This window comes from Podarcis tiliguerta (genome assembly GCF_965153285.1).
Source record: "Podarcis tiliguerta genome assembly, chromosome: 8".
Taxonomy (NCBI): domain Eukaryota; kingdom Metazoa; phylum Chordata; class Lepidosauria; order Squamata; family Lacertidae; genus Podarcis; species Podarcis tiliguerta.
In genome coordinates this window covers 31,259,959-31,285,873 of record NC_139541.1, presented here as the reverse complement: position 1 = coordinate 31,285,873, position 25,915 = coordinate 31,259,959, and the positions used below count along the sequence as shown (strand labels likewise).

Genomic DNA, 25,915 nt, shown 5'->3' with positions numbered 1-25,915 from the left:
ACGCGCGAGGGAGAGGGCAGGGTAGGGTAGGGTGTGTGTGCGAGCGCGCGTGCGCGCGCAACCGCTGGAGAAAGAGAGCCGAGCGCGCTCCCCTCCCGGCCTAGCGCTGGTGGTGGCGGTAGAGGGAACGAACGAGCGAGCGAGCGCGGGGTCGCTCGGCCGGCCGACTATTTAACTCCCCCCACCCCCACCCCGCTTTCTCCCAAGGCTGGTTCTTCCTCCGTTTTATTTTCGTGTCTGTGAGTGAGTGTCGTTTTGGCGGCCATCGTCGAGATAAGCCCGCCCGCCTCTTTTACTCCTTCTTTTAACCCCTTTTTTTAAAAATCCCCCCCCCCCCGGTGCTCGCTTCGCCAGCTCATAGCGCCCTCCTCACACGGTCCTCTCGCGGCCCGTCCGGGGGTGGGAGCCAGGCCGCGGCTCGCCGCCCAGCCCAGCGCCCACAGGTGAGGAGGCAAAGAGTGAGAGGGAATGTGTGGTGTCGCCGCCGCCGCCTCATGCCGGGCCCGAGCAGGCCTCGCCGCGGCCTAACGGGAGTCTGAGGAGAAGTGGCGGCGGCGGCTGGCCTGAGTGCGAGCGGGTGGGGGGAGTCCGGAGGAGGGGAGGCCCGCGGCTCGCCTCCTCGGAAGGAGGGTGGGTGGGCTGACTGGCTTGGTCGGATTCCCAGGCCCCGCCGCGCGCAGGCCCCGCTCCGCCTCCCTCGCCTTCTTCCCTTTGTGGTGGAAGAGAGGGGCTGGCTGGCCGGCCGGCGTCGCCTGCTTGGCCTCGGGTGTCCTTTTGTGCTGAGTTCGGAGGGGAGGCAGGCCTCGGCGGCACCAGAAACAACAGCGTGGCTTCGGAGGCGGCCTCCTCGCAGCCCTCAGCCTCGTCTTCAGTGGCGGGGAGGAGGAAGTGCGGGGGGGGGGGGGAGCGGCCCGTGCGGCGCGGCTTCCTCGGGAGCAAAGCCCTGCAGCTTTCACGAACCGGCGCTTACTCTTGAGGAAGTCTGACAGCCATGGTGTAGTCGTGTTGCTAGTTAGGGAGCAAGCCCCGCTGCCTTCAGATGTAGCGCTTGCTCCCGAGGAAGGCCGGCAGCCACAGTCTGTTGCTGCTGCTGCTGTTAATGTTGCTAATAAGGACTAATAACTAAGTAGGACTGACGCCAAAAGGTCGTGCAAAGCCACGTGCAAAGTTTTCAGGTTCCCCAGAGCTCTTCCTCAGTCAAGATGTTAAAAGGAAACAAGTGGTAGTGGGTGAGAAAGGGGGAAGGGTGAGCCCAGTGATGTTTGCTGCCCAAAACTTGTGTGCAATTTGTAACGGTCTTTAAGGTGGAATGCACGTGGTGGCTAGATAGATGTAATGATATTAGCCACACTTGCCACCGTACAAGATGGCAGCATGCACGGGGGCGGTACTTGGGACAAAAAAAGCAATGAAGACGGTTCCGCATTTTTGAGTGTTTGGAAATACACATTTCACTTACTGGGTTTTGTCTGTAGCCCTTATTAGAGCACACTGGTTCTTTGGTACGTGGGGAGAAAACAAGAAGAGAGAGAAACAGGTTAATTGTGGATTGGAACCTTAAATGATGAGTGTGACACTGGAGGGTTAAGCTGCACTTTCTCTCTTACCTTTCTCTCCAGTTTTCAAAACTTATTGGGAGCTGATCACATCTCTCCACCCCCACTTCCCTGATCCCCAGATGTTTGACATCCCTTATATGGACAATTCCTGACATCAAATAAAATGGGAAGGGATGCTGATCACCTTTCCAGTCTAACAAAAATGCAAGATCTGCTGTACAAGTGTTTACTTAAAACTGACATTATATCCTGTATGCCTTACTCTCCAGTAAGTGTGATTAGGATGCAGCCCAATATCATAATCCATTGTGTTCAAAGTAACTCCCATTGTTTTCAGTAGGACTTAGTCCCAGCTAAGCATGCATAGGATTGTAGCCCTAGTTGTAATTGCTGCTGAACTTCCTAATCTCTCTACCTCTCCTTACCAATTTATTACACCAGAGATCTTAAGAGGTAGGGACATTCCTCATCTTGTATCTACATCTCAGTTGATCTGTTTATTGCACACTTATTTTCCCTATTTAAATTCCTAGTTTGTGATATGTTTCTGCTTGTTTGTCTCCACCCTTTTTTTGTTCTACAGTGCATCACCATGCATTGTTATATGTATGTAATGATGTTATTACTTTACCTGTGTAGAGTTAAGGCATTACGTAAAATACGGAAAGGGCTGTTTATGTTTAGTGTACATTTTTTATTGCAGAAGTGGTTCCTGTTCTTGTGTAGTGTGGGGAAGTTCAAGACAGGTTTTGAACTGTGGAAACTTGATAAATTCAGGGGCAATGTGGCCTTAGAGAAACTGTGTGCAAGTGGTAAAGTTAGGAGTATGGAAATATATAACACATCTTGCCACTTTCAATTTCATGTTTGTTTTTTTAAAAAAATATTTCATACATGTATCATGAAAATTGCCTTTGTAGGCTTCTTAGCTGTATACCAGGGGTTGGCAATCTAAGGCCCATGGGCCAGTAGAGGCCCACGGGGCTCCTCTATCCGGGCCATGGTGCTGCCTGCTCTTACTGGCACGGCGTGGGGACCGATTTCCGGGTTGATGGTGCCTGTGCGCACATGCTATTTCCGGCGCACACCCGGGTCAGAGGAGCGCCGAAAATAGCATGTGCGCACGGGCTCTCCTCTGACCCGGAAGAGCGTGCATGCGTGCACACACGCTCTGGCCCATCTGACAGACATAGTGTGGACCGGCCCATCGTTCGGTAAGCTTGCTGACCCCTGATGTATACAGAGAAATATGGTATTTTCCAGAATAAAGAATAAAATCATTATTTGCTTTAATCATATATGACAGAAGTGGACAATTATTTAATAACACTCTTTAAAAATGCAAGGTTCTACGCTGTTTGTGGGTTTGCTTTTTACATGTTTGAGCCATGACCTAGTTCTTCATGTTCTCCCTATAGATGCTGTATGCTTACTTTTAAATCACTGCTTTTTCGAGTACAGAATAGTTGATTTGGTATTGTGACATCAACCTTGCATGATGACTTGGTTCATGAAGTTAAATAACAGTTGGAAAAGCAGAAAGCAATGGACCACCTGTGTATAAGCAGACTTCTTGTGAAATAGCTAAATAATATTAAACATTCATGTAGTGTAATTCACCTGTTCAAAACACCTGGCACATTATTTGATAATCCTTAATATAACATTGCAGGATAGTATAGTCCCAATATTATTATCCCCATGCTGCATATCGGTCTGAAGCTATGAGATAGTGGTTTGCCTAGGGCCACTTTTTAATCCCATGGCAGAGGTCAGATTTGAATCTGGGTCTCTGACTCTTAGTTACTGAACTAAACTAGTCCTCTATAATTATAGCTTGGATTTGTGAGGGTCATTGTGATGAAAGGGTTGATGATTTCATAAATTTAGTATAAAAGAAAAGTTCTAGAGAAAGATAGATAAGATTGGATGAGCACTAATCAAATGTGGACTCTGCATACATTACAACAATTTTAATTGCTTCTTTTACTGTGTCTGAATTTCCCCCAATCTCTTAATTGGGTTTAAAGAAGACTGACATATTGTTCCTTTCCTGTGTTGAAATAATCATTATCTAAGAAAATAGGAATTTGTCATCATGTGTGAAACTGTGCTGTGAGTAAAAATATTAAATGTGCCAGAAACAAAAAAAAGTCTTCCAAATGCCATACTGCAGTTACCTGTGGTAGTATTGGCACATTTGCTATACAATATTTTCATTGATTACAAAATAGTTCAGAAGCCTAGGGCAAGATAACTGCAGTCCTGTCCTCTGTTTTTCTTGTACTAAAATTATAGAGAAACTGAACTTTTGGTAGTCCAATAAATTAGTTGTTTGTACTAATCAAGAACTGAACTAGCCTAGCATAAGGTGGTTAGGATAGTGTAACCTAAAAAAACTGTATTTAATGTGTGTCTTATTACAGGGTTAGTTACAAAACTTTCTTTAACTGACATCAAAGTGACGAACAGCCTTCACTCAAATCAACACTTTCATGTAGTTCAGAGCAATATGCAGAGATGCTATGATTACTGCTGTATTAGGTGAGAGAAGTAAATATGTGGTACATGTTTCCCACATCCCCTAGTGATGATAAAAAAACTCTGTGGCAGGACCTATCTGGGATCACTAGAGATTTCTGGTGTTTTCTGTAATAATTTGATTTATTGTTCAGAGACTGCAAACAGAATAGGTGAGTGCAGATGGCATAATGCTTCCAATAAGCAGAAAATGCACTATCCCATTAGTCCTCAGTGAGAAGCACCCCAATATACTTTCAGCTCTTAACAAAGTGCTGTCAGATAGGTTATAAATAGCTTATTTAAGTGTTTATACATTTATAAAACACTGATTTAGCAATACTATTTAATTGCAAAAGGGCGTCTAGAAACTCCATTGTGGTGACCATAACCTACGGTTAAGGCGCCATTTGACTTTTAGCTTACATATCTGAGTTTCTAACACTGCTGGGAGGGGAAGGGTCTGCTTTGCCACCACAGGAAAGACACTAGTGAAGCAGCACCCAATAGGATTGAACCTTGCTCATCTGATAATAGGTAGATGTGGTTTGAGGCAAGTGGCCTTGCTGGCCAAATTGCATCCCTGAGAGAAAGATTTGACCCATGGACCAGAGGTTCCCTACTTCTAAAGTAGCTCTTTTTCAATTCAAGGCTTATAGTTACCTTTTAAAATACTTTAAAGTATATTTATTTTATGCAAGTCCCTTTTAGTTCTTTTGATTCATTTTGCCTCACTAGCCCTGCTTTTTCTTGTGGAGATTATGGCATGAAGTTACAGTGGTGCCTCGGAAGACGAAAAACTCGCAAGACGAAAGAGTTTTTCGTTTTCTGAGTTGCTTCGCAAGACGGATTTCCCTATGGGCTTGCTTTGCAAGACGAAAACGTCTTGCACCTTTTTTTTAAAACCGCCAATGCATTCCTATGGGAAACCGTCAATGCACAGTGGTGCTTCGCAAGACGAAAAAATTCACAAGACGAAAAAACTCGCAGAACGAATTAATTTCGTCTTGCGAGGCACCACTGTACATACAGTGGTGCCCCGCAAGACGAATGCCTCGCAAGACGGAAAACCCGCTAGACGAAAGGGTTTTCCGTTTTGGAGGTGCTTCGCAAAACGAATTTCCTATGGGCTTGCTTCGCAAGACGAAAATGTCTTGCGAGTTCCTGCGATTTTTTTCTGCTCCCCACCCCCTTTTTCTAAGGTACTAAGCTGCTAATAGCCTTTTAGCAGCTAATCCGCTAATCCCTTAAGCCTTTAATAGCCGCTAATAGCGCTAATCCGCTAATAGGGTTGCTTCGCAAGACGAAAAAACCGCTAGACGAAGAGACTCATGGAACGGATTCTTTTCGTCTTGTGAGGCACCACTGTATTTTCTCCTAATTGTTTTTTTCTGTTTGTTTGTGTATGTCACATTTGCTGCTCACGTAGCTTAAAATGAGAAAAGCCTGAAAAATCCTAATGGAGCAATCAAACTATGTTAGATGGACAAGGGACCATGCAGGCAGTAGTGGGGATTAAAGATTTCCCAGTGCCTCTGCCAATTTTTTTCATGAGCAGCATTTGGTTTCATGGCATTACTTGCACAGGGGTAAAGAAAAAATGTTTCTGATTTTTAGGTACCTGAGGAACCAAGCACTCAGGATACTGACTTAAGTTCATTTCTGATGTTAACCATCATACCTAAGGACAGATAGTTTCAATAATAGATTCATGTAATAGACAGTGATCGCAGAAGTTCAAATACCTAAGCCATATTGGGATAGTTGTGTGACTGAATTTGAGCGCTTGAAAATGTCGTTGAAAATATTTGCTATCCCATGTTAAAATGTATGCACAATTTTAAAAGCAAGTAATCTGGTGCTCTTGGGGGTCTAATATGAGAATGTGTATTGCCTGCTTTTATTCCACAGTGCTAAACAAACGTAACTGGAAGGAAGTTGCACACAGTAATGGAACTTGCTTTGAAAGAAGTGCAGTTGGGATGAAAACTTTTGTTGAAGTGAGCACTTATAAAGTGGCATTCTAAGCACACAAACAAAACCCAACAACCCCACCTCCAAATTATTTAAGAGCCCTGGGAATTGTAGCTTGTAGTCATTGTAGTGAATTGGATAGAGTATCTGACCAGGAGCTGGAAGAGCAGGGTTCAAATCCCCACTCAGTCATGAGGCTCACTGACCTTAGGCCACTTATTGCCTCTCAGACTAATGTACCTCACAGGGTTGTTGTGGGGTTTGTATGAAGAGGGGGACAACAACATACTTGAGCTTCTTGGAGAAGAAAAGTTGGCCTTTAAATGCAGTTTAAAAAACAGCAAAGCTACCTGAGGGTTATTTTCAGACCATTTTAGCACTGTTTTTCATGATTTCTTGCTGCTGTAAAAATGAAGTTACAGTTGTTGAATCTGTGAATCCTGTGCATTTAACTGAACATAATATGTCTAACACCAGAAACCACTTGGGCTCACGTGTCTCTTGAAATCTATCCATTTTTAAAAATTATTATTAGTAGCTAGTCATTTTAATGATCTGTACTGCTTTTAATACAAGGGACGCGGGTGGCGCTGTGGGTTAAACCACAGAGCCTAGGACTTGCCGATCAGAAGGTCGCGGTTCGAATCCCCGCGACAGGGTGAGCTCTCGTTGGTCGGTCCCTGCTCCTGCCAAGCTAGCAGTTCGAAAGCACATCAAAGTGCAAGTAGATAAATAGGTACTGCTCTGGCGGGAAGGTAAACGGCATTTCCATGCACTGCTCTGGTTCGCCAGAAGCGGCTTAGTCATGCTGTCCACATGACCCGGAAGCTGTACACCACCTCCCTCGGCCAATAAAGCAAGATGAGCGCCACAACCCCAGAGTCTGTCACAACTGGACCTAATGCTCAGGGGTCCCTTTACCTTTACCTTATTGCTTTTAATGGTTTTTTAATTGCTTTTATTTTACTATTCACAGTCCTGATACCTTATGAGAGGGTGGTATAGAAATTCTTAAATAAATTAATTAATAAAATATGGTGTGGGGAGAATTCTAAGCTCTTGGAAAATGTTTTTCTGCTTGCTCTTATGGTTTTGGCTTTGATACATAGATGGCATAATTCAGTGTTTCTTGTTGACCTTAAGAGGTTGTGGTTCATGCTGGGCCCAAGCTGTTTAGGACTTCAGAAGTCCTAACTAGCTCTTTGAATTGGGTCCCTGTGCTCTCTATTATCTGTTAAGTCAGTTTGTTTATCATTCTAGCTGTGATGCAAGGCGAAGTAAATACTTCTTGCATCATGTAAGCCACTAGATTAGACTAATAGCATTAATGTAAACACTCTTGGCCCAAGTACTAAGAATTTCATGTTGCATTTCAAGAACTTTTCACAGAAAATGTATTTATTTTAGGAAAGGAGCATTCCAGAAAATACATGCAATATTTAAATGGGTTCTCTCATTCATAAATCTAGTTTAATCTTCTTCTTTTTTGTTCGCTTAGAATACCTATGCAGTTGTATAACAATATGGGGCCCTTATTGCATCTTAAGTTTTGAAGTGAACTAGAATAGACTTTTAAGATTCATCTTGGGATTCCTGAAAAGGCATCATACCTTTAAATGAAGAACTGAAATAACTATTTTACATTTTTAATTAAGGTGCCTTTGAGATTTTTTTAATAACCCAACCACAGTCTTCAGTGGAGAAGTTGGTGAGAGACCGCAGATTAACATGATTGGTGTCAAATCTGCATCATGCTTGATATTGTAAATATATGTTATATCCAGTCATGGCTTTTTCGATAGGTGTCATCTGTGTTGTATTCCATACTTTTTCAAAGGTGCAGTAGTTATTCTAGGTGTGGGTGGGCTTAGGTGGGTAGGGCGCATTGATGAAAATTGGGTGCTCCACTTTGAAGATGTGTTTTCCAGGTCTAGGGTTGCAATATTTTGAAGAGCAAAAAAGAGGACATATTTGCCGACTTCTACTTTTAACTATCGATCACTAAAATGAAAAAGAGGACGTGTCCTGGAAAAAGAGGACTTATGGCCACCATTAGATACTATCCAAATGGATGCAAATACAGTGGTACCTTGGGTTAAGAACTTAATTTGTTCCGGAGGTCTGTTCTTAACCTGAAACTGTTCTTAACCTGAGACACCACATTAGCTAATGGGGCCTCCCGCTGCCGCCGTCCTGCCACCGCACGATTTCTGTTCTCATCCTGAAGCAAAGTTCTTAACCTGAGGTACTATTTCTGGGTTAGCAGAGTCTGTAACATGAAGCGTCTGTAACCCGAGGTACCACTGTAAGGTGTGTGCCACTGATAGGCAAGGAAAGAGTCCCCACCCACCTCCCCAGTCTTGACTGTATACCGTATCTAGGCCCAAACTTCTGCCTGCATCTGTACAGCTACATGTACCTTTGGCTCAATAGGCTAGTGGTATAACCAATCAAACAGTGCTCTTGGGATCCAAATAGGCATTGCAGTGTACACTAGAAAAAGTCTGTCTTCTACTCTGAACATGATTTATAGCAAGCTTTCCAAAAAGGTTGGACACTTCTGTGCTATAAATTTCTAGCAGTCTGTTGGAGTTTGAAGGTTCTTTGCAATGGCTGTAGTCCTGCAAGCACTGCTATAGCCACCATGCAGGTGTAACTCTCACTAACAGCATCAAGCTTATTTTGTACTTTGTATACGCAGGGCTTGAAAATGTTTCCTTTGCCCAAGCCTATGCAGGCAGAGCATTGCTGCATCCAGAGAAAATGCAGCAACACTACTGTGACATAAGTCACAGAAGGAATAGCATGTCCTGCCCTGGCACTGTTGTGTCATTTCCCCTGGGGTGGGATAATGGTGTCTACATTGCTGTTTTCCCACCCCGTCTCGTCTCCTCCACCCAGAGCTTGTCCTCACATGCAGGGGAAGTACCTAACTCACCAAGGGTTTGAAACCCATCTGCTAAGTATTGCCCTATGTATTTGAATATTATGATATAACTTTCCTTTTTGATCTAATGCATGTATTGAAAACTGGAACTTGATGCGAAGTTTCCTGACTGATAGGAGTTCAAGAAAACCCATAATTATCTCTCCTGAGGCTTTTGTGTTTGTGTAATACAAAAATAACTAAACTACAGTGGTTCATTAACACATTTCATTACTGGGTTAGTGTTTTGAAAGGAAAATTGGTAGGATATATAGTCTTAAATAAGACATGCATTAAAATTTAAGAGTTGCAACAATCCATACCCATTGTAGTCAGATCTGTCTTGGTCTATTATTATACAGACTTCTGGATAGTAGGCGGATTAAAAAGAAATCATTACTATTTTGGCAAATATTTCTTACTTATTTTCTCCATTTTACTTACAGTGTGTTGATATATAAGTCAAATACATTTGGACTAGGTTTAAAATATTGGCTTAACTTCTGTTTAAGAGTGGGGGGAAGCACTTAAGATTGTTTTTATCTAGTGGTATACATGGATGTAGCCTGGGGGGCACCCCCGCCCGATCAGGTAAAACAATAGAAATACTTAACTGATAGTCCAATCATGTTACTTCTGCCCCCCAACGAAGTCCTGTCCCCCCCAATCCTGGCTGCACCCATGGTGTTATTTTCATTTTGTTAAATAATTTTTCTTTTTTTAAGCCTGCACATGAATAATTGTGAGAGAGTGTGCCAGTGTGTATTAGTGAGTGGATACTTGCATTTCCTAGTTCCATCTTTTTGAACGTCCTCGGTTGTGTTTTGATACAGAGTTAAGGTAGTTAAATGTAGTTGTTTTTATTTTATTTATTTAACAAAATGTATCTACCACTTGAATATTATGAAACCTCTAAGTGCTTTAAAGTAACTATTGTTTTTTTCAATTAAAAGAAGCCCAAGAAGCCCTACATAAAGAATGCATTGCAGTAATCCAATCTTGAAGTCACCAGTGCCTGAACTACTATGGCCAAGCTCTCCCAGCCCAGGAATGATCATAGCTGTAATACCAGGTGTAGCTAGTTAAAGGCACTTCTAGCCCTTGAGGCAACCCAGACTTCCAGAGATAAAGCTGGATTAAGAAGCCCTCCAGACCGCATACCTGCTCCATCAGGGGGTGTGCAATCCTGCGTAGAACAAGCAGTTGACAAATTTCTTGGACACAGGAACCATGCTTCCAATTTGTCAAGATTAAAGCCCTGCTTATTGGCCCTCATACAGTGGTACCTTGGGTTACATACGTTTCAGGTTACTTACGCTTCAGGTTACAGACTCTGCTAACCCAGAAATACTGCTTCAGGTTAAGAACTTTGCTTCAGGATGAGAACAGAAATTGCACTCTGGCGGCGCAGCAGCAGCAGAAGGCCCCATTAGCTAAAGTGGTGCTTCAGGTTAAGAACTGTTTCAGGTTAAGTACGGACCTCCGGAACGAATTAAGTACTTAACCCGAGGTACCACTGTACATGGTTCACTTTTTAAATACCTAAGAAAAAATACACAAATACACCTAAGAAAAAATACACAAATAGACACAATTTTAAATTATCCTAAAAGAACAAGATAATCAAAACTCTTAATGTAGAAACATTATGACTACAGCTATTGAGCTCTTTGATGTAGAAGATTAAATTGAATTATTTATATAATTATACATTATTGTGTCTGCAATCCCAGTGCCACTTATCTGGGTGTAAGCTGCATTAAATTCAGAAGGACTTACATTTGTTATTATTATTGTTATTATTAGTAGTAGTACTTACATTTGTTATTATTATTATTAGTAGTAGTAGTAGTAGTAGCAGCAGTAGTAGTAGTAGTAAAATTTGTATTACTGGCCTTCATCCATAGATCTCAAGGCAGTTCACAACATAAAAATACGAGATAAAAAAACACAAAATAAAAAAGAACAAAAACAAACCTTGTCTTGTGTGGGGAAAGCCTGCAGGTGACTTTTGCTCACATTTGCTTGAACACAAGCAGCCTGTAAGGCCTTGTGGTGGCAGCAAAAGTGGCGGCAGCCTGCAAGGCCATGTCGCAGCGGGAGGCAGATGCAGCAGTGGCCTGCAAGGTCATGTTGTGGCGGCAGAAGTGGTGCCAGCCTGGCACTAGTGGCACAATAATCAGCAGCCTGTGAGGCCTTGTCCAGCAGGAGGAGGAGGCAGCCTGTGAGGTCATGTTGCTGTGGCGGCAGAAGCAGCGGCAAGAAGTGGCAGCAGAAGCAGCCACCTGCGAGACCTTGTGGTAGCAACAGGAAGTGAGGGCGGTGGTCAGGCAGTGACAGAATCAACACTGCCATGGCAATGCAGTAGTAGTGGTGGCAGCTTGTGAGGCCTTGCGTCAGGGGCACAAAAGTGGTGGTTTGCAAAGCTTCTCAGTGGTGAGAAACAGCAGTGGCCTTAAAGGCCTCACCAAGGCAGGCCACTTCTGCTGCCACCTCCTGCCTCAGTGACATGGCCTCACAGGCTGCTTCTGCCATCACATCACATCCCATCAGCACCATGAGGCCTTGCAGGCCAACCCCAACTTCTGCCACATCATGCTGCCACAACATGGCCTCGCAAGTCGCCTCCATTGCTGCTGCTGCCTCCCACTGCCATGAGGCCTCACATGTCCCTGATTATTGTACCACTGCTGCCAGGCTTCCACTGGTTCTACCACCACTTTCCGTTGCCACGGCAAGGCCTTACAGGCCACCACAACTTCTGTCGCCACCTCCCTCCGCCATGATATGGCCTCACAGGCTGTTGCCACTTCTGCCACTGGCTCCCTGAGGCCCTGCAGGCCACCGCTGCGACAAGTAGTAGCAGTTACCAGGACGTTACCCTGTTCGCCTTTGCATAGTTCCATCCTTATTTCAACATCACAGTATATTGGTATATCACAATTTTTAGCTAGTGATATATCACAATTTTGAAAACCAGATATCCTCTAGTCCTACTCATTAGAAGCAAAGAAGAAAAGCATCTCTGCCCACTTTACACCATGCATCGTTTTATACATCTCTAACATACACCCCACTTTTTCCCCTGAAGCTCAGTATCTCAAAACATAAAATTTCCTTGTACTGTAAATGAGTTGCTCCAGTCCCCTGATCATTTTAGTTGCCATTTTTCACACGCAGAAGTCCTTCATTATCTTGCCCAGCTTCTTGAAATCGGTGATCAGAATGGTAAATGGCAGCACAATTTGGGAGCTAGGCAGACACAGTGAGCAGTATGGAGGCCTGAAGGAGGAAATGGCACTTAAAGCTTTATTGCCTTAAAAGGAGAGGGAGTGTGGCTATCCTGATCATTAGCTGGTTGCTGGGAGCCCTCTGCCCCCTTTTAAACTATGTAAAGAGCTCTCTAGCAATTTGTAACAAGGCCTGAAGTGGCTTGCTAGCCAGAAATGTGCTTCTAGCCCCTCAAATCCTCACCATGCTGCACTTGAGCTTGCAAGACAATTAACACACTTGTTAGCTGTTTGCCAATTTTCTTATGACTTAATTAGTTGATCATATACATTCCTTAAAGTGTTTAACTAGGCAGGAGTATAGGCATATAGATGAACCTGTTGAGCTTGGATTGGTTTCTTCCATGTGTCATTGCTGTGCAGCATTGTAGTCAGTACTATCCCTGTCATTTTGTGCATAGTAATTGTCCTCTGTTGACTGCATGGTCTGTGTCTCCAGGCTGCAGGCACTATCCTCCCTTTCCTTGGTACAGAATTTGGGTTAAGGCTAGACACTGGAATTTTGTCAGCAGAAGTTCCTCAGTTTAATTTAGGCTCATTCCTCTATTGGTATCTTTAAAATCTCCATGGAGTTTCCTGCTCATGCTATCCCAGTTTTTTAAAAATACTCAGGGTGTATATAAAGACCTTTTATGGGAAGGTCCATAGTTCAGTGATAGAGCACATGCTTTGCATGCAAAATGCCTAGGGTTCAGTTCCTGGCATCTTAGTAGGGCTGGGAAAGATTCCTTCATCAAACTAGAGAGTTCTGCCAAGCAGTGTGTAGACAATATTGAGTTAGGTAGACTAATAGTATGATTTGGTAGACGTCAAGATTCCTTTGTTTCAAAACATCAGCTGTGCAAATTACCAACATTCTTAAGAGTTAAATGGGCAGATCCAAATCAGATACGTAGTAAACTGTTTTACTAGATGGTTCAAGTCCATTGTTTTGACTCTGCCTACCAGCCTGTCAAGTTTGACTCATTCACTCGAATTTTGCTCCATATTAATCCTGCTGTGCAGGAAGGACAGTAATTGAACTCTGTCAGCTGCTTTTGGAGACAGCTTAATCGCTGGAGAGGGAGGGGCTGGGGGTGGATGGGCCGGCGCTCGTTTGCCTCCCGCCTCGAGAGCGTCTTCCGGGCGAGCAGTGACCAGGATCGTCCCTTCGTAGCGAAGGAAGGACCAAGCCTTCTTTTCCCGGCGCGACCTTTGCTGCGCTAAGCAGTCTCCCTTGGCGGATGCTTGCGCTAGCTGGCTGCAAACGGAGTCCGGCTGATCATGTGAGGCAGATCTGCCCGCCCAGCCTCCTTCCCTCTCTGGGCCCAAGCAGGATACCGCCTCCTCGATCTCACTGGCTTTAGGAGGAGCTGGCGGAGAGTGAGCTCAGGCTTTCTTCGGCGACCAATAGCTTTGCCACACGAGGCTTCGGACTGAACTCGGGAGTTGCTGCTTCTGCTTTTGGATGTGACCGTGCGCCTCCCTCTTGGGTTTGGGCGCAGTTGTTTCCAGTTCAGATTCGCGGGGGCTCCGGAGATCGCGCAAGAAAAGGAGTTGGGTGGGGGTCGAAATTCGGGTCTCCATCTTAGGAGGCTTCCTAATCAAAGTGGATCTAATTGGTGAGACTTTCTGCAGCTTCTTCACACTAGCACGTCTTTCACTTTGGATTACTTCGGAAACTTTCATGAAAGGAACGCCCTTCCCTTGTTCAGGGAGCTGCCTGCCTCGCATGGATTTGTGCCCCCTTCTGGGTATTGTTTTCGCGCCGGCTGTCTCTAAGCCTTGGCGTTTCCAGGAGGGGCCTCTGTTGTGGATTGTTTTTGTTTCTATGGAGAAACGCAATGAGCTGTTCTACTCCTCATGACGGGGAAATCCGCCTTCAGTTTTTTATACGCGTGGAAAGGAGTCCTTGATACATGCCTGCCAGGAAATAAAACCAGCAAAATAAAAGGTAGCATTTCTTACACTGGCATTGTTAGGCGCTGGACCTCAGTGAGATTTGTGAAAGCCAGCAGTTGCTTGGGATATCGCAAATGGTCAATTTTCCTTGTTTGGCACTGTATCATAAACATCTTTAGCTTTTCACTTGATGAGTACACTAGCTGATCCTGTAATCTTTTTAAAGAGTTGTCAGAAATAGGTTTGTTGCCCATGTTTTATTTTTCTTTACATTCACTACACGTTTAGAATGTAGCTCCCCTTCCCCCTCAAAATCCAACTACTACTGGGGGAAAACATACTGTAAGAATGCTCATCATATAATTCATGCAGGTGTTTGCCCTCTTTTCATTACCAAGGCACCTGTTAAGGAAATCAGATTTGGAGGCTGGATTTGAATGCATTTTCCTTCTTGAACCCCTACCAAGTTTTGATCCAACATTCAAATGCATCTGTTTACTCAGCATGATCAAAATATTTTGGGGAAACAAGGTACGGAATTTTAGTTTCTTTGCCTGCACCTGAACTTTTTATAGAGTTTTTCCTTTCAGCTGGAGCAGACATTGTAGAAATACTTTGCAATATGAAACTTTGGTGCAATCAAAGAGCCACATAAAATTTATGGATGTTAGAGATTGTTGCAGAATTGGGCGGGATCTGGCAGGCTCCATGATGGTGGGACAGGATTCAGCACTTACCCACACGTGTGTGTGGTGTGCAAAACATACTTAGTGACTCACAGGCTACCCTGGATTTCCTTTGTTGTGTAGAGATCCACTTTCTACCCCAAGCACCCCAGGCTGTTGCATATATGTCCACTTCAAATTTATCTGTGTTGTTCCTGAAGATTTGTGTAAAGGTTTATGTGGGTGAAAAAGACCTTGGTTGTAACTTCAGCTGTAATTAGTTGGTGTGAACACTGCTCACTTTAATTTTTATTCTATGGAATTAATGTAGCAGAACAATTAACATGGCTTTAAAAAATAGACATAATGAGAGTCAATTTGAATGTCTTTTTCCTCTTGTACTATTTGCCCTGCGTTAATAAAGGAGATGGTGACAAAGTAAAATAGGTTTTATTTACTTCCTTCACAATATAGTGTCCAAGCCTGCAGCCAGAACTTTGTCAAGAGCGAGGGCTATCATTCCAAGCTGGTGCTGATGAAAATAGCTATCACTACTACTTTTTCTTTTCTTTTTAAAACAGCAGCCTCGTGCATTGTAGCGAGTAGCAGAGGTGAATAAAACTCTCAGATGGCTATCAAAAAGTACAGTAACCTCCAACATCTGGTTGTGTTCCCTTGGTGACTTCAGGATTAACTATTTCACTGCAGAAGCATCTGTACACACAGTTCTGTTGCAGTTTTGTTTATGTTGTTCTTTCCCTCCCTCCTCTACTCCATTTTCTTCTGGTTGCTCACTACTTCACCCTGCAAAAATGTGGTGTTTACTATGCAAGCCCTTGTAATGCAAAGGAGGCATATGTACTTAGAAAATACATGACTGTTGGTCAGTAGCTTCAACACTTTAATTCTGGTTTCACAGGGATGCTTACAACTAATTTAGATTTAACACCAAATTATCTGTAGCAAAGTGTGGACAGTGATGGGCTAACTCTGGCTGTCAAACAGTGATAAGGTATTTTTGTGAGCACAGCTGTAGTTTAAAAAATGGGTCATTAAGGGGTGTGTATGTTTTTTTAAATCAAGCTTTTAGATCTTAACAAGTGACAACTCAGACATAGGTACAGTATACCCAGTAGAAATTGAGAAAGGTGCATCAAGGTCTAATACTTTATGACCGAACTGTTAGTTCTTTGGTTCTTAGAGAACAAAGGAGACAGGCTCTATTGATTGAATTGCAGTACATTTGGTGCTACTCAAAGAGATAATTTGAATCTTTCAGGCTTTTATTTTTTGTGTGACAAAATTCATACGATTTGAGTTTTGTTTGGGGTTTACAGATGTCTTATGAAACATATAACAAGTCAAAACAAATTCTCATATTAACTTAAATTGGAGGTAAAGTTTGCACAGTACACTTGGTAAAACCAGCAGTTTCAGTTAGATCTTGCCTAGTAGTCAGAGCATTATGGTGTTGATTTCAGTGTTCACAGAACAAGGCCGCTTCTCTTCTAGCAAACCCTGCCAAAAAGGAGAGATGAGATATTCTGAGTAACTGTAAGCAAAAACTCGTAAACTTTTTGTACTAATATATTCAGTATAAACTACAGGTGTTTTTGGTGTTCTCTTGTGAGGGACCACCCAGATGCAACATTCTGAACTGGCATAGGGTAAATTTTGATTATTTTTTGAGGTTGTGGGTTTTAAAAAATTTAAAAATGAGTTGTCCACGTTAATATTATAGGCTCCTGTCTTATTGATTGATTTTATGTATCAAATAATTTCAAGCAAAATATCATACCTTTTGTCCTAAATCCCAGGATACGTTGCAACAATGAATACATAAAACAATCAACCATGAAAAAAAAGAAAAAGTCAACTGTACATAAAATAGTATTATGATTATATATTTATATAATTATATATGATTATATATATTATGATTATACTTGTCACTTTTTGCAACGCAGCTTGCAGTACAAGAACAAACATTAAAACCAAACAGAAGAATAAGACTAAAACAAGAACCTAAAATGCTCATTCATAAAAATATATAAAAAGGACATATCTAGCCTACCCCACTAAAAGGATGAGCACAAAAGTAGGCTAAAAACAACCACCACCTTCCAATTTAAGAGTCAGAAGCCTGGGCAAATAAAAACAATGTGATAGTTCCAGGCATAACCCCCTGGGGAGAGCATTTTACAAGTGGAGAGTCTCCACTGAAAAGGCCCATTCTTTGTATCTTCACTCTGCATCTCCTTTAGAGGGACACATAGTGAAAGGTGATGGAATGCAGGGTCCAGGTTAGTTCATGTGTATAGAGGTGGTCATTGAGGTATTGGGGTACTGCACTGCCTAAGGCTTTATAGGTCAAAACCAGAGTTAAACTTGGCCCCCAGTGCAGTTGTGCTAAAATTGATGTTATGCTCAAACTGTCCTGCAATTTGGCAGCTGAATTTTGCACTAGCTGTGGTTTCCAAATCATTTTCGAGGGAACTCAACCACACAACACATTACACTAATCCAGGGGTCAGCAATTTTTTTCTGCAGGGAGTCGGTCCACTGTCCCTCAGACCTTGTGGGGGGCTAGACTATATTTTGGGAAGCTCCTCCCCACTGACTCTCCCCTCCCTTCTCTACAGCACTGGATGAGCCCCAGTGACTGCTTGCCTATGCCTTGCAAGCGGCAGGGGCTGGCGGCAGGACGATGAGTGCCGCGAAAGGGCTGGCTCCGGAGAGGGGCTGCGTAAAATGATGTTCAGGCAACCACAGCTCAACAAAGCCCAGCCCCCTTCCTCCTCTAGGGAGGGGGGGAGAAGCCAGGAGGAGGGAGGGAGGAGGCACCTCCGTGGTGTGTGTGAGGGGAGGGAATGGCGCAGCCCGAACAATCAGAATCCCCATGCCGATCCACGCGGCGATTCCCAGACCCTCCATGGGCCAGATCCAGAAGACAGTTGGGCCGGATCCAGCCTCCAGGCCTTAGTTTTGCTGACTCATGCACTAATCTAACCTAGAAGTTACCAAAGTGTATGCAAAACAAGTTAGTCTATCTGGCCAGAGAGGGGCATAGATAGTTTGCACCACTGAGGCCACTTGTGCCTCAAGATACATTACTGGAGCCAGAAATACCCATGAGCTACATGCCTCCTTCACTGAGAGTGTATCCCTACCCAGATCAGGCCAAGCCCCACCCATGCAATCTGGGAGCAGTCTGTCAGTATGAGCAGGTTCTGGGTCCTTGTTGGATCTTGTAATTTTACTCATATTAAAATGTTGTGAGAGTTGGCCCATAGGAAAACTAGTTGATTTCTCCAATTTTCCAGGATTGAGTTCCATAGATAACTGAAGGTTCTGATTGGGCCTGTAAGATAGTTGGGACAACCTGGTATTTGTCAGTGGATATATTTATTGCATTGCAGATTAATTTGGTAAAAACTGAAGCAATGTGCTTATGTTTAAATGGTCATTCAGAGTTGAATGTGAATTGTTCAGTGGTGTATTGAAATGTGTGAGATAGCTGAGCTTGCCTGTTCTGGTGCCCAGCTTCTAAGCATATGTGTAGTGGTAATTACCTTGCAAGGCTTACAAGATGGGAAGATGGGGATGCCGAAATGAACATTTGACTCTTCCCACATTGGATTATCTACATGTGTGGGCTGTCAGGTGATTTAAAGGTTTAAAATGGTTTGGTCATAAATTGTAATCTGTTGGTTACACCTGTGTACAAATAAATTATTCTGAAGGAAATGGTATTTTGTTTTTAGATGCATACATGTGTCACAGGGGGCAGCATATGGAAAGAGACATTCCTTACTGTCTGAGATAGAAGAAATGTCTGTTCCAATATGGTGTTTTTGTAAGCAAAAATAATTAGCTCAGTGTGCCTATATGCATGTGTACACAGAAGTAAGGCCCACTGTGTTAATGGGAACTACTCCCTACAAAGTGTGATTAGATTCTTGAAAGAATCTGCCTATCAATTAATTGGTGGCATATTTTTATTCAAAATATTTTAATTGCTTGATCCATACCATTAATTGGTTTAAAGACTTGCAGTTCTATGTTCACTAAAAATGCACCATAAGCTTCTCAGTTCCCAGTGAACCTTTTAGCAGGCTATTAAGGTTAGCTATAGTCTCTAAGGTATGTAATAGCATTGCAACCACACACAAAAAATGTAGCCAGATGGTTAGAGACTTTGTGAAAATATTTTGACTAATGTGAAAAACCAATTGTAAGCTATTACCATGCTTGAAGTGTGAATAGTACAAAACGTTTCTATTTTAGTCTGCTTATTTTTTTAAAAAAAGATGTTGCTCTCCTATCTTTAAAACAACACTATATGCAAAGTATGTGTCGATACATACACCAGGAATTTTGTCATTCTTTTTCCTTGTAATGTTACTGCTTGTCTTTAAGTGAGGTAGAGATTTCTGTGCTGCAAATGGCTAAGCAAAATTGCTAATTGCTGCCCAGAGTATATTGAGTAAGAACTTTGAATGTATCAAGGATAAGGTTTCCTGAATAGCACAAAACTTAACTAGAGAAGCTGTTATGTTTTTAAGTAGACACTAATTAGTCTGTTTTTTGAGATGGTGGAAAGAATCACCTCATCTCTGAGATCATTAGCAGTTGCCCACTGTTGCATGCCTCAGGGATTTTTCTTTGTGGGGTAAATATATGCAGTAAAACAAACCAGCTTACCGGTCACTTACAGGTTTTGCCTGCAGTTGTTATGACAGAAGGATTGTGATTGCAGTGTTTTTATACATTGTTCAGGGTGTGGCTACAATCACAGGTTTGATGTATCCTACATGTAGAGAAGCACTCTTGGCATTTGAGTTTCAGGAGCATTTTAACTCTGAGATACTACTTACTCAAACAGACTGTGTTACTCCATACAAAACCAGCACCTGAATGTCTGCACTACTTATTAACACCATATGACTAGTTGCTATATAAGACTTTTTAATACCCTGTTTAAACTTTGTTGGTGCTTTGGCTGTAGTCCAGAAACAATTAAACACACTTAACTTCCACTGCTTCCACTGAGACCTAGACACAGACATGAGCATGAACTTGATGGTGGCTTTTATGTTTTAATTCAGATCACATCAGGTTCTGTTTTCAGACATTGTGAAATGTGGTAGTATTTAGCATTTATTGGGTCCCCTGGTGAAATTAATTTCAGGGGAGACAAAAGAAAACACTTTCCACACAACAAATTAATGTATGGCATTCCCAACCACAAGATGTGGTGTTGACCATGGCTTAGATGGCTGTTAAAAAATAGATTAAAACTCATTTACCCTAAACCATCTTATTAGGTGCTCTAATTAAGCAGTATTCCTTTACATCTCATCCATTTCTTTAGTTACAAATTATTAATAAATGTGGTTAAAATACACATTCCAATATATTATATATTGATTGCAATTCAAGTGTTGGTATTATTATTATTATTTATTGAATTTATACACTGCCCTATACTCTGAAGTCTTAGCAAAACCTCCCCAACATCCATCCTCTTAGATGGCTTTGAAAAAAGGATTGGAAAATTTAATGGAGCATTGGTCTAGCTAAGTGGAGCTTCTATAATCAGAGGCAGTATCGCTGTAAATACCAAGTTTCTGGGGAAGTTGACATATAGGATGGGTTGCTGTCTTCATGCTGTGCTTGTTACCCTTCTGGAAGCTGTGAGAAATAAATGCTGTACTGGATGGACCTACAAGCCCTGTTGGATTAGACCAAGCTTTCCTAAACTTGGATCTCCAGCAGCTGTTGGACTACAACTTCCATCATCCCTAGCTAGCAGGACCAGTAGTCAGGGATGATGGCCTGTAGTCCAGAAACCGCTGGAGACCTAAGTTTGGGAAACCCTGGATTAGACCATTTTTACATTGAGTAAATGTGTCAGATTCTCCCCCCCCCCCAAAAAAAAATAGGCTTGATTGTTTTCTTTTGAAAGAAGGGGCTTTACAAATGTGCTCATTTTGTTTTGCTTTCTTACAGAAATGAGTCGTCAAACTGCTACAGCGCTTCCCACGGGTACCTCCAAGTGCACACCATCACAGAGGGTGCCTGCATTGACTGGCACCACCGCTTCCAACAATGACTTGGCTAGTCTCTTTGAGTGTCCTGTCTGTTTTGACTATGTACTGCCACCTATTCTGCAGTGCCAAAGTGGCCATCTTGTTTGTAGCAACTGTCGTCCCAAGCTCACATGCTGTCCGACCTGCCGAGGCCCATTGGGTTCAATTCGTAACTTGGCTATGGAAAAGGTTGCCAACTCTGTACTGTTTCCTTGTAAATATGCCTCCTCTGGCTGCGAAATCACTTTGCCCCACACTGAAAAAGCAGACCATGAAGAGCTTTGTGAATTCAGGCCTTATTCGTGCCCATGTCCTGGTGCTTCTTGTAAGTGGCAAGGCTCTCTAGATGCTGTCATGCCTCATCTCATGCACCAGCATAAGTCAATAACGACGCTACAGGGAGAAGATATAGTTTTCCTTGCTACAGACATTAATCTTCCTGGTGCCGTTGACTGGGTTATGATGCAGTCTTGTTTTGGCTTTCACTTCATGCTTGTATTGGAGAAACAGGAGAAATACGATGGTCACCAGCAGTTCTTTGCAATTGTACAGCTGATAGGAACACGGAAACAAGCTGAAAATTTTGCTTATCGACTTGAGCTAAATGGTCATAGGCGACGATTGACTTGGGAAGCAACTCCTCGATCAATTCACGAAGGGATTGCAACTGCCATCATGAACAGTGACTGTCTAGTCTTTGACACCAGCATTGCACAGCTTTTTGCAGAGAACGGCAATTTAGGCATTAATGTGACGATTTCGATGTGTTGAAACCGCGATCTGACGTTTTCAGGCCAGTGTCTAAAAACAACCCACAGCATTCAGTTTCATAGAACAAAGGTAAACATCTTTGACTGCCAGATGTGAACAATTTGGTAGGGAGAGGTTAGCATATATGAAGGTAAATTAATAGGAAGGCTGTTAAAGTACAGGAAACAGTTGCATGTAATAACACTAATATATTTAAAATAAGTCAGCAGTAAACCACTGAAAATATATATATATGCGTGTATGTGTATATATATATATATTCTACCCAAAATGGGCATCTTTTTGTATTAAGAACTGATTGAATGAAATGTGTTGTAAAATAATTCTAAACTTGTTTGTAGATTGATTGTACGTTTGGAACAGATACTGTTTTGTGTTTAATTTGTATTCTTTTCCTTTGACTGACAAGCCATGCAAGGCGGTCCAGTCTCTGGCCGCTACTTCCCCCTATTCTTCCTCCCCTCCCACTGCGTAAGTCACTACATAGTATTGCTGCTGTTCTTGTGTAAATTTTCTGTGTATTTGCTAATTTTTATTAACTTCTAGTTTTTCATTAAATAAATGATTTTTTTCTTTTATGTAATTCAGGTTTTTCCTTTTTCCTTTTTTTGACCCTTTGAGATTAATTACAGGTGTCCATTTTCTGATACTTATAATTACTTATGGTAAAGTGTATACTTCTGTATGTTTGGTATCATTTTTAGGGGGGTGCAATCCTGCCACTGGTTATATAGTACAGATAAGTCCTGTGGACCTATATGGAACTTAAACCTGAGTAACTCTGCAAAGGATTGAAGTCCTTAGTCTCTTTCCAGTAGTTCATTCAATGATACTGTTGTTCATTCAGCTATTTTTGTGAACATAACAGTGTCTAAAAAGGGGCAACATTGAACTGATTCCTAAAACGGCTTCTTTTAAATTGTAGATGCCATTGTATTTTGAGTTCAAGCATAACTGCAGATTTGTTTGAGAATGTTCTAATTTAAAAAAGTGGAAGGTCAGGCACATTTTCAAATGACTTTAGAGACCTTTAGACATTTTGAAGTCATTCTTGTATTTATTGGTTGTGCAGTACAAGAAGGCATTGTCTATACAGTATTTGTAACTATAAATTACAGACCATTTGTTTAAATGAGGCAGTTGAAATAAGCTGTTTTGGTCTTTTTTAAATTCTGTCATTAAAAGAATTCCTGGCAAACTGAAAACTCTTTTAAGTGAATTTTTTGCCTTAACAGAATAGAAGCTCACTTGAATGCAACATTGCTCAGAATTCCTTGTTCCTTTGTCCAAGGATATGCTGCCTGTTCTTGCACAAGGGGAACGCTGATAGTGTTCCTAGCTCCTAGAGGAGTTCCCAGTGGTAGTGGTGGTGGTGGTAGCAGCAGCTATTCTTTGACCTGACCTTTCTTCTGGAACATTAATGGTTGGGATTTCTGGGATTCAACATGCAGGGCTTAGTGCTGCATCTACTTTCCAGAAATGTCAACCAATGTGATATTTCTTTTGTGTTTACTTTTGTTTTGCCAATGGGATCTGTGCCAAGGCTCTCTTAATTTTTGTGTGGATTACACAGATGAACACTCTGCATGTCTTAAAAGTTATCCTGAGGGAAGTGCTTGTGAAAGATTAAAGGTAATCTATAAGGATTCCTTTAATAGAAGGAGCAGGCAGGAATCAATGCAAGAATGGGAAATAATGTATCTTTTCAACAGCTGGAATAGCACTGTGGTGGGAAGGGGGTCTAGGAAGCAGAAGGCTGCTGGATGCAGATAAGTGAGGCACAAAAAGAACCTCATTTCACCAAGACCCACAAGGCATGCTTCAGCACAATGCAGCTAGGGAACTGGGAGGAGAGAGGGTTTGAATACACTGTATGAGGGGTACTTCTCCAGGTCTGCAGTTGCTGAATCAGTCTTGTAACTAAGCTCAGGAGAGTTACTAGTCTGTCATAGGCTAGCAGAGGACAGCTGTAGAGCTTTCTGTGCTAGGTGAGGTGGCGCTGGGATTTCCTTTCTCTGGCAGCCCAATGATTTCTATACTTCGTGTAGAGGAAGAATGAAGCACTCTGTCCTGGTAATCAGCCCAGTCACTCTCCCACATGCAATTCCTTGGTTATCAAAGTACTTAAATATGGCTGATCCTGCCCATTCCCCCCCCCCAAATGGCTATGTTATATGTAAATATTTAGTTGTAATCTAGAATTCAATAGATTGCAGTTTGCTTTAACAGGATATTGACTGTGCTACTAATTAGTTTTGACTTCAAAGCAGGTATGAAATGAGCAGCTGCATTAAGGTAAGTGCCATTCAGCCTGTTGCTTATTAAGCTTGCTTAAAAATACTGTCTTCTACCTAAAATACTCAAACCAGGAAATCCAGGATGCCCATCATCTCAGGTATTGGCACTATTACTGTGGGTGTTTCCGGTTATATGGACTCTTTTTTTGAAACCATATGCCATCAGTGCTCCCAGCTACGTATGTGGCACCACAGATTTTCTGAGGAAAATACAATCTTTGAATAATCTTCCTAACAATACTATACTAGCCACTATGGATGTGGAATCTCTGTACACCAACATCCCACACAGCGATGGTTTACAAGCTATAAGGAACACCATTTCAAATAAAATCACAGCGGACTTTGCTACCAAACTCTGCCATTTGTCCTTACCCACAACAACTTCAAATTTGGTGATGACCTGTTCCTCCAGATCAGCAGCACAGCAATGGGCACCCACATGGCCCCACAGTATGCCAACATCTTCATGGCAGATTTAGAACGTTTCCTAAACTCCTACCCACTCAAACCTCTCTTGTACCTGCGATATGTTGACGATTTTTATTATCTGGACACATGGTCAACAGACCCTGGACACCTTCCACCAGGCATTCAATGACTTTCACCCCACCATCAACCTAACAATGAACCAATCTATGCAAGAAATACATTTTGGGACACTACTATAAAAATACAGGATGGGCGTATAGACACCACCTTATACCGTAAACCAACTGACTGACAAACATCTACATGCTTCTAGCTACCATACCAAACAATCCATTGTATATAGCCAGGCCCTACGTTACAGCCACATCTGTTCCAACTCTACAGACAGAGACATTCACCTACGAGATCTATGGCAAACCTTTTTAGAACTAAAATACCCACCTGATGAAGTTAAACAACAGATCAACAGAGCCAGACTGAAACCAGTAGGAGAACACTTCAGTCTCCCAGGACATTCTACACAAGATCTCAAAGTAGCTGTCTTATTACAAAAGAATTTCAGAAATAGACTGGAAAGAGAAGTTGCTGAATTGCAACTTATTACCAAGCTTAAAACCATGGAGAGACCTGGTCTGAATAGAGACATTGGATTCTTATCTCATTATACACGATAAAGCTATTTTTAGCCATCTCACCCCTTGCTTTTTCCTGTAAGACCAATTGCAGTCGTTAACAGTTGTCAACAGGTTTACCACATCTATCAGCCAATCACCCATTTCCACCATCCTTCTGAGTAATGCCCCTCCCCACCATCTCACTGTATATCAGGGTTTGGTGACTTCTGTTTCAGTGTATCTGAAGAAGTGTGCATGCACACAAAAGCTCATACCAATAACAAACTTAGTTGGTCTCCAAGGTGCTACTGGATGGAAGGAATTTGTTTTGTTAAAACAAATACTAGTCACTATTGCTTGGTTCTGTCTCTGATGGTGGAGGCAGTATGTCTCTGAATTCTAGTTGCTGGGAATTTCAAATGGGTAAAGCACTGTTGCATTTTGGTCCTGCTTGTGGGCTTTCCACAGGCATCTGGTTGGCTGCCGTGAGAACAAAGTACTGGACTAGTTGGGGCGTTGTCTTGATCCAGCAGGGCTCTGCTCACTTTAAGGTGTAATGTACACATAAGCAATCAATGTATTTGCATAAATACTTTTTTCTGATTTTTTTTGTTTGGGGAGGGTCATTTAACTCTGAAGCTTAGTTCTGAATGTTTGCCTCTCTTTCCCCCTTATATTTAAGGAAGGGCATTGAAACTGAGTAAGAATTATGCAGATATTTTAAGATAACCTTGCTTTTGGACAGTGATGCGTTTCAGGGCATGCATGGCATGCATCTTGGCAGCTGTATGTTTTCTGAGAATCTGTACCCTGCTGTTCTCTGTGATATTGCAAATAAACTTGGAGAGCACCTTGGAGCATTGTGCATACTGCAGCCAATTATGCTGGATTTGT

The 25,915-nt window shown here is 42.3% G+C and overlaps 1 protein-coding gene across 4 annotated transcripts; it reads left to right on the top strand.

Moving 5' to 3' along the window:
* The first annotated feature begins 134 nt into the window (after positions 1-134).
* On the top strand, positions 135-22,883 carry SIAH1 (siah E3 ubiquitin protein ligase 1). Of its 4 annotated transcripts, none has more exons than XM_083451947.1 (2): positions 135-443; positions 20,828-22,883. In XM_083451947.1, exon 2 carries the CDS (start codon positions 20,830-20,832, stop codon positions 21,676-21,678), a length of 849 nt encoding a protein of 282 aa, XP_083308073.1. In that variant the 5' UTR covers positions 135-443; positions 20,828-20,829; the 3' UTR covers positions 21,679-22,883. The 4 variants fall into 4 exon arrangements, with proteins under 4 accessions (XP_083308073.1, XP_083308071.1, XP_083308074.1 ...); XM_083451945.1 differs by lacking the exon at positions 135-443 and adding an exon at positions 13,483-14,202; XM_083451948.1 differs by lacking the exon at positions 135-443 and adding an exon at positions 13,632-13,870.
* Positions 22,884-25,915: the final 3,032 nt, after the last annotated feature.

Coding starts and splice junctions, on each gene's coding strand:
- SIAH1 (XM_083451945.1), top strand. CDS start 14,112: ATGACGGGGAAATCCGCCTTCAGTTTTTTATACGCGTGGAAAGGAGTC. Junction 14,203..20,827: donor TAAAACCAGCAAAATAAAAG/GTAGCATTTCTT, acceptor GCTTTCTTACAG/AAATGAGTCGTCAAACTGCT.